Below are 12,384 nucleotides of genomic sequence, written 5' to 3' on the forward strand. Positions count from 1 at the left end.
CTGTTGGGTGGTTTTTATAAAAATAAAGCAGTTTCCTTAGGAAAAAAAAAGAAATTTTGCCAATTGGAATATCTTCATTCTGAAAAAAAAAAAAAAAAAAAAAAGACTTTTTCCTCTGAAAATAATGAAGTTCAGTCCGTGGCTATATGAACATTCACTGACTTATTGAAATGAAAACAAATAATTGTGCTTCTAGGAACTAGTTTTTTTTTTCACTTGCAGGGTCTGAAATAGCCTGTGCAAACCATCAACAAGATGTTAAGATTCACAAGCAAGCACCGGTGAACAGAACTGGACCTGCTGCATCCGTTCTACCACCAGTAAACATGTCTGTCCAAAGGGACTGGTAAATGATGATGCTCTGCAGTCTTGTAACAGCATCAGGGGTCCTCTTTTCCAAGCATATGTTCACAGATGTTTGAATTTATATCTAAACTCAATATCATTTAATGGTGGTAAAATGCCCAGGCCTGCACGGGACTGGTCCAAAGGGGGACATTGAACACAGCTCTCCACAAGCTCCAGTTCAAAATAGGAAAGCATCAGAATCAAAAATTGCTTGATTTCCTGGACAGCAAATAATCTTCCAGGACATATAGCTGCTTCTGACCCAAAGGGCATGTAGTAATACTTTAACTTGAGTCCATTACTGTAGAAGGTGGTCTTTGTCTTCCCATTTTCATCAAGATAGCGATCATATTTAAATGTCTGCAATAAAGATACAAAGAAAACAAATGTATAAGCTAGTTTAAAAGGAATTTATCTTTTTCTTAACCTGGAAGTTCCAAAGAGTAATTTTCTTTTTTAATCCAATCTATGAGTAATTTAGCAAATACCCCACCTCGAATCAGAAAGTAATAAGAAACGGGAACTTAAGGAGAACTGGTGGGAAAGGGAAACCTTTATACCTCCTGTCCCGCCTGGGCAGCTAGTTCCTCTCTCTGTTAGACAGAAGTAGAAAGAAGGATTCAAATCAGGAGCTTAGAAGAGTCAGTATATTAGCCCCTAATTCCCTGGATTTGGGAGCAGGCAATTTTTAAAGAAGAAGAAGGCAGCAGCTTTATTATCACAACTGCAGATATACTCTAGTAGAGATTATGTGATGACCAATACCAGGAATAAAAATTAAGATTTCAAGCTGTCATCCATATTCTCCAAATTAGATCAATATTTGACATTAATAAAAGAGACAGTCCCTGTGGTTTCAATGTTCAAATGAATTCTGCAATGGTAAATTTCTTCTTTATTTCAATCTGGGTAGACATCACCCGGACACTGAAAATTTTTTTTTTTTTTCTGGATTCAGAACTTTGATGAACAGTCACTTACCAAAGGGTCTGGGTAGATTTCTGGGTCTAAATGCATTAACTGCGGATAAAGAGCTATGATGTCATCTTTGCGGATATTATAGGAACCGTCCTGGAGGTGCAAAGTGAAATCCTCTTTAGCAGTCCGGATGTTGAGGGAAGCACTGGAAAGCCTCAGAGACTCCTTGATGATACTGTCTAAAGATTTTAAAAGGAAGAAAGGAGGAGAGGTAAGGGAGAAGGAAGAACAAAGTATTTTTAAAGGCCATGTAATGTAGAGTCTGAAATACTCCTAGCAGCCTATAACACAAACCTAAAGAGACTGTGGGAAGCTGGCCAGATAAAAATTTCCCAAACTTTTTCTGTGCTGTGATCAATGATTCAGTTGTGTCTGGATGTATTTTTAATCTGACAATCTGAGTTAATAATCTTTTGGTAAAGATATGATCTTCTTGGTCATCAATGGGAACTAGACTTTCATAATTTTATGGAAAAATAATCTTATTTCTACAAGACACTAGACATCTAATACAATTGAAAAAAATCAGTAAATCACTTTCATGTGAATTATTCAAAGTTTATCACTTTTGAGATTTAATATACTAACACTTTTACATAGAAATAGTTTTCCAGATGTTTAATGCAGCTTCACTTCATTGTTTACAAGAACCCATTTTTATCATCACACTATCTGATGTTGTGTGATTATGCCCTGCATTCTGGTAAGGGCATAAAGGGATACAAAGAACACGCTGAGGATAGCTGAAATATATGATGAGAAAGCCTCGCCTGACCTTCCAGTCTCTGTCCTTTTAACTGTCATGCTTTAAGTGCTCCTCACATGACTGTGCATAAAATCATAGCATGTTAGCAATTTATTTCACAAGTGAGAAAATAAGACCCCCAAAACTGAAACGACATGTCCGTGGTTTCTACGGCAGGGCAGAGTCCCACGTGGAGCCTGGGCTCCTTGCCTTCTCGTCCCTTCCGCTAAGACACACTGCCCCTGAAAGCATACATTGGTTTATTTCCTCTAGAGAAACATGACAAAAACAAAGAGAAAACTCTTTCTTACTCTAAAAATATGGTACTTTTGTATTTCTGTAAAATCCAGAGAAGCAAACATTTTTTCAATGAAATAACTTCCACCCCACCACCCAACCCATGCAGCTAATTGTGGTTTCATGATGGTACTTTTCCCCCTTTCTTTTCATGAAGATGAGTAGCCCATTAACTATAAGACTGCTGGTCAGAGCAGTAACAAAGGAGGCAGAGCGGGCAGCACAGAGAAGAGGCTGGAAGTGCCGAGTCAAGAGGTCCACGTTATCGCTGTCATTGGCTCCACCATCCAATCCCAGGCAGTGACTTCACCTCTCAGCGCCCATTTCCTCACTTGTTATATACAAATACTGAGTTGGCCAAAAAAGTTCAGGTTTTTCTGAACAAGTAAGTAAGTATGCAACAAGTAAGTGCATGATGTGTACTGACAATTCCTGTTAGGAGGATGCAGTAAATGACATGTAACAACACAGCAAACACACCTAGCACGGGCATGTCATCCAGTTGTATCCGGTTCAAATAAATTGGATTGTCTTCAAAGCTAATTTTTTGACCAGCGTTCTCTAGCATTTTATTCACTTCTTCAGTGGCCGCTTTCATTGCCTCCGGGTTCCTATGAAAGGTTAAGAGAAAAGAAAAGATGCACTGAACAGTTTTTTCTCTACCAAAAGGTCTGCAAACAAATAGGTGTTTCCCCTTCTTTTAACCAGGTGGTCAAGATACAGAGAAGGTGGGAAAGGGACATTTCCATTTATTTTTTAACTCTATTTTATAGTTGTGTTTTAAGTCCTTGGATGTTAGCAAGAACTGTTGCCTTAAAAGTCTCCCGTGGGCTTCCCTGGTGGTGCAGTGGTTGAGAATCCACCTGCCAATGCAGGGGACACCGGTTCGAGCCCTGGTCCAGGAAGATCCCACATGCCACAGAGCAACTAAGCCTGCGATCCACAAGTACTGACTCCTCATGCTGCAACTACTGAAGCCTGCGTGCCTAGAGCCCGTGCTCCACAGCAAGAGAAGCCACCGCAATGAGAAGCCTGTGCACCACAACGAAGAGTAGCCCCCGCTTGCTGCAACTAGAGAAAGCCTGCGCGCAGCAATGAAGACCCAATGCAGCCAAAAATAAATAAATAAAATAAATAAATTTATAAAAAATAAAAGGGTCCTGCTACATAGAAGTAAAACTTTGACCAGACTTTTATAAATAAATGTTTCTAATAAGGATTAAATGGTTAAATTAGTCATATGCATGGCAATTGAGAAAGAAAATTGCATCCACGATAACAATTCTAAAGTACTGGCTAAAATGCCGAAGGAAATTTAAATTTACTCTTAACATGCATGTAATTCCATGTAGAACAGCTTTTCCATTTATATAATAATTTATTGTTCTAACACTTGACTTGTGAAATGAATGCTACTTCACTTTAGTGCATTGACGTTTACTGGACCCTCAGTGCCCCGGTAACATAGCCATATAACATGATCACAGTAAAATGAGTCTCAGAAATGCTTGACTGGTAAGTCTTTGCGTGCTTATCGTGAAATGGCTACTCTTACCTATAGGATAGAAAACTGGTGTTGTAACCTCACTGTAAATATGTGAATTTATTCCAGAAAGAGCTTTCTCAAGTAAAAACTTTGGAAGGCATTTAAACTTTGAGAAAGATTAATAATGGTTTTTTATATCTGAAATTGTTTAAAATTTTTTTATATTAAAGACATAAAATTATCAGCCTTCAATGGAACTTTGGCATTCCCAATCCTATGGAATAATAATTTTGTGTCTATGTGACACTCAACATCCAAATGAACTGGAATAATTCAATAAACCATGTGAATGTCAAATTCCCAAAAGACTATCACTCTGGGAAGACATCACGTTGTGCAAAATATATGTTACAGACAGGGTTTTTTTTAATATACAGTTTTAAAAGGCAAACTCTAGCTAAATCCCATCAATAATAATATATTATGATTCTTATTCATAGCTATCAGAGTTGGTCGAATAGTATGACAGCAATCACTAACAGTGAAAAAACAGTTAATGCACAGATGAATAAGATATAGGCACTGTTCTTTTCACTGACAATACGTCAGCAATCACATAGGATATTTTTATGATTATAAAGACCAAATTCATGGACTTTAGGAGGTGTCAGCTTGGAGTTAAGAGCAAGGGCTCTGGTGCAGACAGCCTGCATTGACCCTGTACCAGCACGTCCCTTTCCCTGGGAAGGGCTCTGCTTCTACAAGATGTGTTTACCAGTCACAGCTGTTTTTGGAGGGTTGGATGAGCTGATACACGTTAACCTTTTACAAGGGTGAATACCACATTCTTGATTGACAGCATGAGAAGGTACCACTATTTTTTTTTTTTTAGTTAAAATGGTTGAATTTCTACTTTCACCTAAAATGAAGAAATGGATAAGTTGCTAATTACCTAATCACTTGAAATAAGCTCCAGAAAGTCGCTGGAATGGTGTTTGCTTGCGAGGCCCAGAGGACGGCGAGGAACGACTTGGCTTTCTCCGCGTCGTCCAAGGCGGAGAGCGCGTCATTCAGAAACCTGACCAGTTCCGAGATGTGGTCTCTCTTTCTGAGTTTCTGGAGCCGCAAGCCCTCCGCCAGTTTCTCCCGGGCGTAGTGGCCCGTCTTGAACACGTGAATGGGGAAGCCTGCTACCAGGGCCGGAAAGATTTTGTCAAATTGCTTGAAGTGGTCCAGGTGATTTAGAATGAGTGCTTTTTGTGCATCTTGCCCTGTGAGATCTTTGCCAAAGAGCGTGAAATACCCTGCTTCGAACATCACTCGATAGCAAAAGGCATACATCCCCTCTGACATCCAGGCGGGCGTCTTGGGCTTGGGAACCACCTGGGGTCTCAGGACAAGTTGGAGGTTTTCCAACATGGCTTCTGTGAGGGAATTCAAGGCATCGCCCTGCAGAGTCTTGATGAGAGTTTTACTTATGTTGTCGGTGGTATTTCTATCACTGGGATCAATACTTCTGTGTCCAAATGCCTGACCGTAAATGAAATGTGTGAAAAAAGAAATTAAACCTGACCTAGGACCAGTAAATGTCTGAAACACAGATTAGATGCTTTCATGATTCTCTACTTGTTAAAACAAAAAAAAGGGAAACCGGCCTTCCCACATGCAATTTCATAGCATTTTACAAACGGCCAAATCACACCCTTCCTTCAAGGCCAAGTTTGAGTCCCAGATTATCAGTGACACTTCCCTCACAACCACTCTGGTCTTCTATTTCTTATTTTTCTTATGCTTCTGCATTTATTTGCACATTAATTTGGTGCTAATCAAGAATGTTTTTAATCATTAGTTCTCTTTTATATTCTTTGTAGATGTATCTTAACCAGACTTTAAGCTACTTAGTAGCAGAGACCAGTTGTAATATTTCTTTGCAGAGACTCACTTAATATTGATTAATTTTTTCCTATAAAAGAACCTCTTAGATCTCATCTAAGTGATGCCAAAATATCTAGTCAATTCCTTAACAAAATTAAACAATTGTGTGGCATGAGTGTGGTAAAACAATTGTTGAACGTTAAGTTTCCAACTTACACTCTGGGTCTTGTGTAGAAGTTGTTGACATGAGTGAGTTTATACCTGTCTTATTCATACCATGCCATCTGGTTCAGTAAAGCATTTAATTTTTATTTTACCCTCATAAGCTGATTAAGAAATGACTATACCAATTTTGACTTTTTAAATGATTAATACCAAGAGATTATGTCTAATTTGGTTTATTGTGTTTCTAAGAATCTCCATGTAAGGGTAACTCTTTTCAGCATCTCCAGCTTTACATCTGAGTATGTCAAAATGATTAAATAGATTGACATAGAAAAAGGTAGAAAATAAAAAAGCTTAATGCTATATAAATGCAAACCTGGTTACCTTTGCAGAAGCAGTGAAGTGAAATTTTTTCCAATCAAAGTATTTTCCATGATACAGCACTTTATGGTATGACAAGGGATCGGTGATGAAGTGGACATAGTTTCCCATTAGTTTGCAGGTGAAAACATGACCATGTTTCCTTTGATTTGCTCTGAGGAACTCGAGAGGATTAGCACCAAACTGCAGAGCACAACCCAGATATGGAATCAACCCATTCTCCAGAGGCGGTTCACCCATTTTCCTGTAAGACACAAAGAGATGGTAAATATGGAAAATTGCACATTGTTCTTTATTTATATTTACTTACATTAAATTTTTTACCCCTGACTTCAAGCCTCAAAACTCTATAGTTTATTGATACTTTTTTGGTGGGTGGGGCCTTGCTCCGTTACTAAAATAATGAGTTATATTAACCTAGTAACATGATACGTTGGTGAAAATGAGCGCTAAATCCATCCATCCGTGCATTCGGCAAACACTGAATGTCTAATATGTGATCCTCACTCTTCGCATAAGGATAAAAGGATCAGCCAGGCCAACAAGATTTTCCCTATCAGTGTAGAGATGAAACTACATTCTAGTGTTTATATTTTTTCTAAGCATCGTTTGCCTAAGTATCTCAAAATGTTTCATCTGATTGTTTTCTCTAAAGATATAGAATCCTGAATGACAAAAAGGATTGCAGAATTGAAGTTTTCAAAATCTTCATAGTTTAAATATATTATTATCCTGTAATGATAGTTGCAGAGGGGAATCTTTGAGAAATTAGCACATTATAAAGTGAAATTGAATAAGGTAAGTATTGACATGGTTATTGGTTATAATTCAATGCTCTTTGATGCTCTTTTCAATGTTTTTATTTAAGAATATAAACATTTATTTTCCAACATAAACCACTATCCCTCTTGGTAGAATAACATAGCATAAAATAATTCTTTTTATTTTCATAGTTTGCAGATAAGTGGTTTAATTAAAACTAGAAACTACCAGTCCTGGTAGTTAATATTAAAGTACCATAAAGGGCAAAACAAAACAAAAAAACCTGTAAAAGGTAGACAACACAGCAATCTATATAGCTGAAGATATGCTGTGGGTAATTCTGTCCTTGGGGGATTGACAAAGCAGAGAAGATTTACATACCTCCCCCCCAATACTCTTTGAGGCAATCAGAAGTTAAATAAACCATGGCTATACATCTGATTCTATTTGTATTTCTTGAACCAATTATAAATGATACATACAAATAAAAGTGATGTCTCATACATTTAACAGTTTCCCAGTTCGCCATGGTTGATTATCATTAATAAGAAAATAGTAATAGAATGATGAATTCAGGCTCTATACTCTTTCCCAGCTTAGACTGAGTGTATACAATGCACAAGAACTAGCTGAAAAAAGAACATTTAGTCAGAGCATCTATTTAATCCACATGATAGGAATTGCAGATCCACTTACCACTTATATCCTTACTAATACAGACTTTCTCTTTATATGCACACATAAACACACACACAGAGATCTCATAAAATTTCTGTCAGTGATGTTTAACAAGTTTGTCCATTTTTACATTACCACTAGTATATGTCAATACTAAAAAGGAAACTTAGCCATTATATCTTTTGTGAGATATAATAAAAAAGATACTTTCAAAATTTTAAATTAAAATTTTTTACTTTAAAAAAATTAAGGAAGAAAATGCTAGCGTATGTAAGTACAGAAAACCAACTTTATGGTATAACAATGAAGGTAAAAGAACATTAAATGAATGAACAAAAATGCAATTTAAAAGTAAAGCTTTCCTTACCTTCTCCTCATTCCAAGGACAAGCCACAAACAACAGCACACTGCTACAACAATCCCCCAGATCAAAGAGATGCTCGTCATTTTGCAAATCTAACGCAAAACTTCTGAGGAGGAGAGTCTGTGATGAGAAAGGTAAGGGTGTCACAACACAGACTCCAGCTAGACTTTTATATATGGTACGATGCTTCACTTGAGTGATCAAAGCAAACAATTAACCATCCTATTAGGAAAAAAATAAATAACTGGCCTTGAACTAAGTCCACGGGTATCAGAAGAGGTTCCAAAACAATCAGAAACCTGCAATACTTGATAAGTTGAAGGTCTCTCAAACATATGTTGACTTAACATTCAGACCTGGGAATGACAGCTAATATTACAAATTTAGTATGCTTATAAAAAGAACAAGTAAACCTGTTCAGGATGAACATACCAAATAAAGAGGTAAAATATAATAATTTAAAGAAAAATAAGCATACGTTATCATTAAGCTAATGATTTGATCTTGTTACATAAGAAGAAATCAATTTAAATGATTCATGAGAAATACAGCAGTCAAGTTCAAAGGAAAGAGAACTGGGTGAAATGTTTCTGCTGCTTCATGTTTCAGCGCTTTTGCAAAATCATAGGTATTTTACTATACATAGTAACATGTTACTTACCTAACATCCTCAAGAAAGTATCCCACGTAAATGCATCTTCCAATTAAACATAGTTTATTTTAAAACATCAAAATTTTATTAACCATTTTATTCTAATTGAAAATATGTTTACTAATTTTTCTAATTGTTAAAGGAATGCAACTTCATTTCAAATAATTTAAGACTAACTGAAACATATCTTGGTAGAAAGTCAATTCATAATTTACCTCCTCAACGACTGCCCACTCAGAGGTAACAACTGTTAACTTTTTGGTATGTATCCTTCCAAACTTTATTTCTATACACACTTACATAGTAATTGATCACCTATTCTGCGCCAAGAACTCTTCAAAGGTATTCTGGCTACAGGTTTCAATAAGATGGACTTATTCCCTGCTCTAATGAAGACACTGTTTCAGTAGGGAGACAGAAAATAAAATTTAAGACTTATGAATAAAATGAAACAAGGTGCAGAGAGCTATCAGGGGATAAAAGCAACTGTAGGTGTGCTGATGTGCTCCTCTGAGATCTGAATGACAAGAGGGGATCGGCCAGCTCAAAACCAGAAGGAAGAGAGATTACCAAATGCAAAAGTCCTGAGTTAAGGATGAACTTGTTCTATCTAAGAACCAGAAGGGAGGTAGGATTGGTCAGAGCAGAGTAAATGAGGGGAAACTTGGTTAAGATATAAGACCAGAAGACAGGCAAGAGCTAGGTCACATATAGAGACACCTGAGAGTAGGGAGAGAGATTCTGGAGGGCAGCAGGTCAAAACACTATCTTCAGCTACACAGATTGCTGTGTTGTCAGGTTCACAATTGAACTTGAGCCAGAAGCTGGGGAGGAAAGTCAGGGGTGGAAATAGGTATCTCAAGTCATCAGCATTTGGATGGCATTTAGAGCCCAAAGACCTTATGAGATCACCGAGGGAGAAAATAAAGCCCAAGAAAAGAATAGAATTTAACACCAGACCCCAGAGCAGCCCATTTCTTGTGGTTAGTCAGAGAGCAGGTGAAGAGGAGACGGGTAAGGAAGGACCCGGAAGAAAACCGAGAGAATACAGTGTCTCAGGAAGCAAGAGGAGGATGTACTTGAAGGAAGATGAGACCTTTTCTGCATCACGTGCTGCTCTGAGGTCAAGGAAGATGACAAGGAAAAGACCTCTGGATTTGACAACATGGAGATAGTTGGTGAGTCACACATAAACACGTGCAAAGATGGGGTTCTATTAAAGACTTTTTTATAGCACTAAAAAAATGACTATCTATCATATTGTGGACGTTTCCCGTGACAATACATATATATGTATTATATGTGTATCTGTATAGATCTCTTCATTTTTTCCTGTGTGTATAGACTTCCATTGACTAAATGTACTACAATCAGTTAACTGATTCCCTACTGGTGAGCATTTGGTTTGTTTCTGGTTTTTGGCTACAGAATCCATAGGTTCATTTCATCCTTTTTTGTCTCCTTAAACAGAGACCACAAATATTATTTCATGGGTGATTTGTAATCATGATTATGAATATCAATCATTGTGTGTCAGTAGGTAGACTTCTCAATCCATTTAGATTTTTTTAGGGCATTGTGTCCACTAAATATACTTAGGCTGATGTGCTTTTTTGAATCACTATGTCTGAGTTCTATATGACTCATTAAAAGCAGAACCTTTAGGTGGCCTGTCACAGCAGGATACCACAGTCAGAGAAAACACCAATCTAAGAGCCAGACAGTTTAACCCTTTGGAGTCATCTCTCAAGCAAACAAATGGAAACAAACAAACCAGTGAAAAAAAGGGTACATGGGACCTCTAGGAATTACCTGCAACTTCCCGTGCATCTATAATTTTGTCAAAGTTAAAAGATTTTCAAAATGGTAAAGGAGAAGTACATTCACAACTCCAAGAAAATGTCCTTAAGCCTTGTCTTCCCCACCCCCTCTCAGAACACCACAAACGCCTTTCGAATATAGCCTGGATTCCCCGTACCCTCATGTATTCTTTCTACTCCTTCCCTCACTATCCCTCTTCCAGACAACAAAAGCCCAGGATGCACACACACCCAGTTTTCTTTAGTGGGATGAGGAAAAGCAGAGGCATGAATATCCATATTCATATTTTTCTTGTTTACACACGGTTTATGTCTTCCTTCTAGGGATGTCACTTCTCGTTACTATCCCATGTCCACACATGGCTTCTATCACACCCCTAACATACAGCCTCTAATCTGATGGGTGGGGATTCAGATGTTGGTTACAGTTGTCACAACTATTAATAGCCTGCAAGGAAGTACCTGCAAGGTTTCCTGATGAGTCAAGTGCATCGAGTTTCGCGCTTGGATTCTATGACATCTCAATGTGTTTAGCACAGTGATTGGTGAAATGTAAGGAAATAAACAAACGCCAGCTGAGTTGGAAAGTCATTTGCTTGCTTTTTTACTCTCTGCTATGTTTCAAACTGTGACATTTTATTACACACACACACACACACGCTGAGCACCTACTACGTGTATCAAGCTCTGCGTCAACACTGGGAACACAGTAGGAAACAAGAAAGCTGTGAGCTCTGACCTGTGGGGTTTCCACAGCATCAGGGGAAAAAGTATGCGCCCTGATACAGAAGGAGTATGTTTTAATTGCCAGAAGGCCTGGCATGAACCGAGTTTATTTAAACACTCTAATCCCTCCGTAGTCTGTCAATTTCCTCTGTATTTGTAGAGTAGTGAAGGGTCCACACTGATGTACCAAGGAAGAAGTTCTGGGCCTCAGAGAATATAGGGCCCGAGTCCAACTCACCATCCCCATGAACAGATACATACAAAACATGGGAACTCAAACTAGAGGAACAGAAAGTAGAAACAACTGCTCAAGCTATCTGCTTAAGTAACCTGATGGCACACAGGTGGTTTCTATTCAGAACTGCAGTAAACATAGTTTGTGTGTGATTGCTCTAAATAAAATTAGCTGTGAATATGGTCAAACAATTGAGTCAACCAGTTGTTTTCCTGAATTCACAAGTGAAACCAACTTAACGGTGGAACGTAGATCACCTCAATTAATGCAAAGCTTTGTGCTTTCCAGGAGCATCACGGGGCTCCCGTGGACCAAGGCTCCTCCCCTGGATCCCGCGGATCAGGGCAGGTCAGTGGGAGAACAAAGTGGAAAGGGCTGGGGGGGAGGCCTTGTTATGATTAATTTGAAGCTTTCATAATAAGCTCTTAGGAACTGTGTCTATTCACATGCCTTCAACTATTTTTTTATGAAAAAAAAAGTTTTTTATGGCATATACAGAATATCTTATTCTCAAATATTGTTTTGAATCTTAAACACATGGTGTCAAGGTTGTAAATGCCTAGCATATCTAAATGTGTCCATTGAACAAATACAATTTCACAGGACTAGAGAATAAGGTGTTGATAAGTTCTATTTCAGAGAATCATAATTGTTACATAAGTTTTGAGGTTTTCCCTTTTTAAAGCTTCTGACATATTTCCTGCCTGAATGAAATAACCAACTCAGTTAGGCAGGGAAGGTATTTTAGCTCTTTTAGAGATGAGTAAATAGAGGCATGATGGTTTAGTGGCTAATGTCACATAGCTTGACGTGGTTCAGATGATCAAGGGAGTGGCAGCTGGGGTTAAACCAGGGTTTGCGTCTTGGCCCTG

At 38.0% G+C, this 12,384-nt stretch overlaps 1 protein-coding gene across 1 annotated transcript; it reads right to left on the bottom strand.

Moving 5' to 3' along the window:
• Positions 1–408: 408 nt before the first annotated feature.
• CYP7A1 (cytochrome P450 family 7 subfamily A member 1) lies at positions 409–8,162 on the bottom strand (the record flags this gene model as incomplete). The annotated part of the gene is made up of 6 exons (XM_079722368.1): positions 409–708; positions 1,330–1,505; positions 2,849–2,979; positions 4,807–5,384; positions 6,279–6,519; positions 8,083–8,162. The coding sequence occupies 6 exons, from the start codon at positions 8,160–8,162 to the stop codon at positions 409–411; spliced, it is 1,506 nt and encodes a 501-aa protein (XP_079578494.1).
• Positions 8,163–12,384: the final 4,222 nt, after the last annotated feature.

The sequence above is a fragment of the Hyperoodon ampullatus genome (assembly GCF_949752795.1).
Source record: "Hyperoodon ampullatus genome assembly, chromosome: 17".
Lineage (NCBI taxonomy): Eukaryota > Metazoa > Chordata > Mammalia > Artiodactyla > Ziphiidae > Hyperoodon > Hyperoodon ampullatus.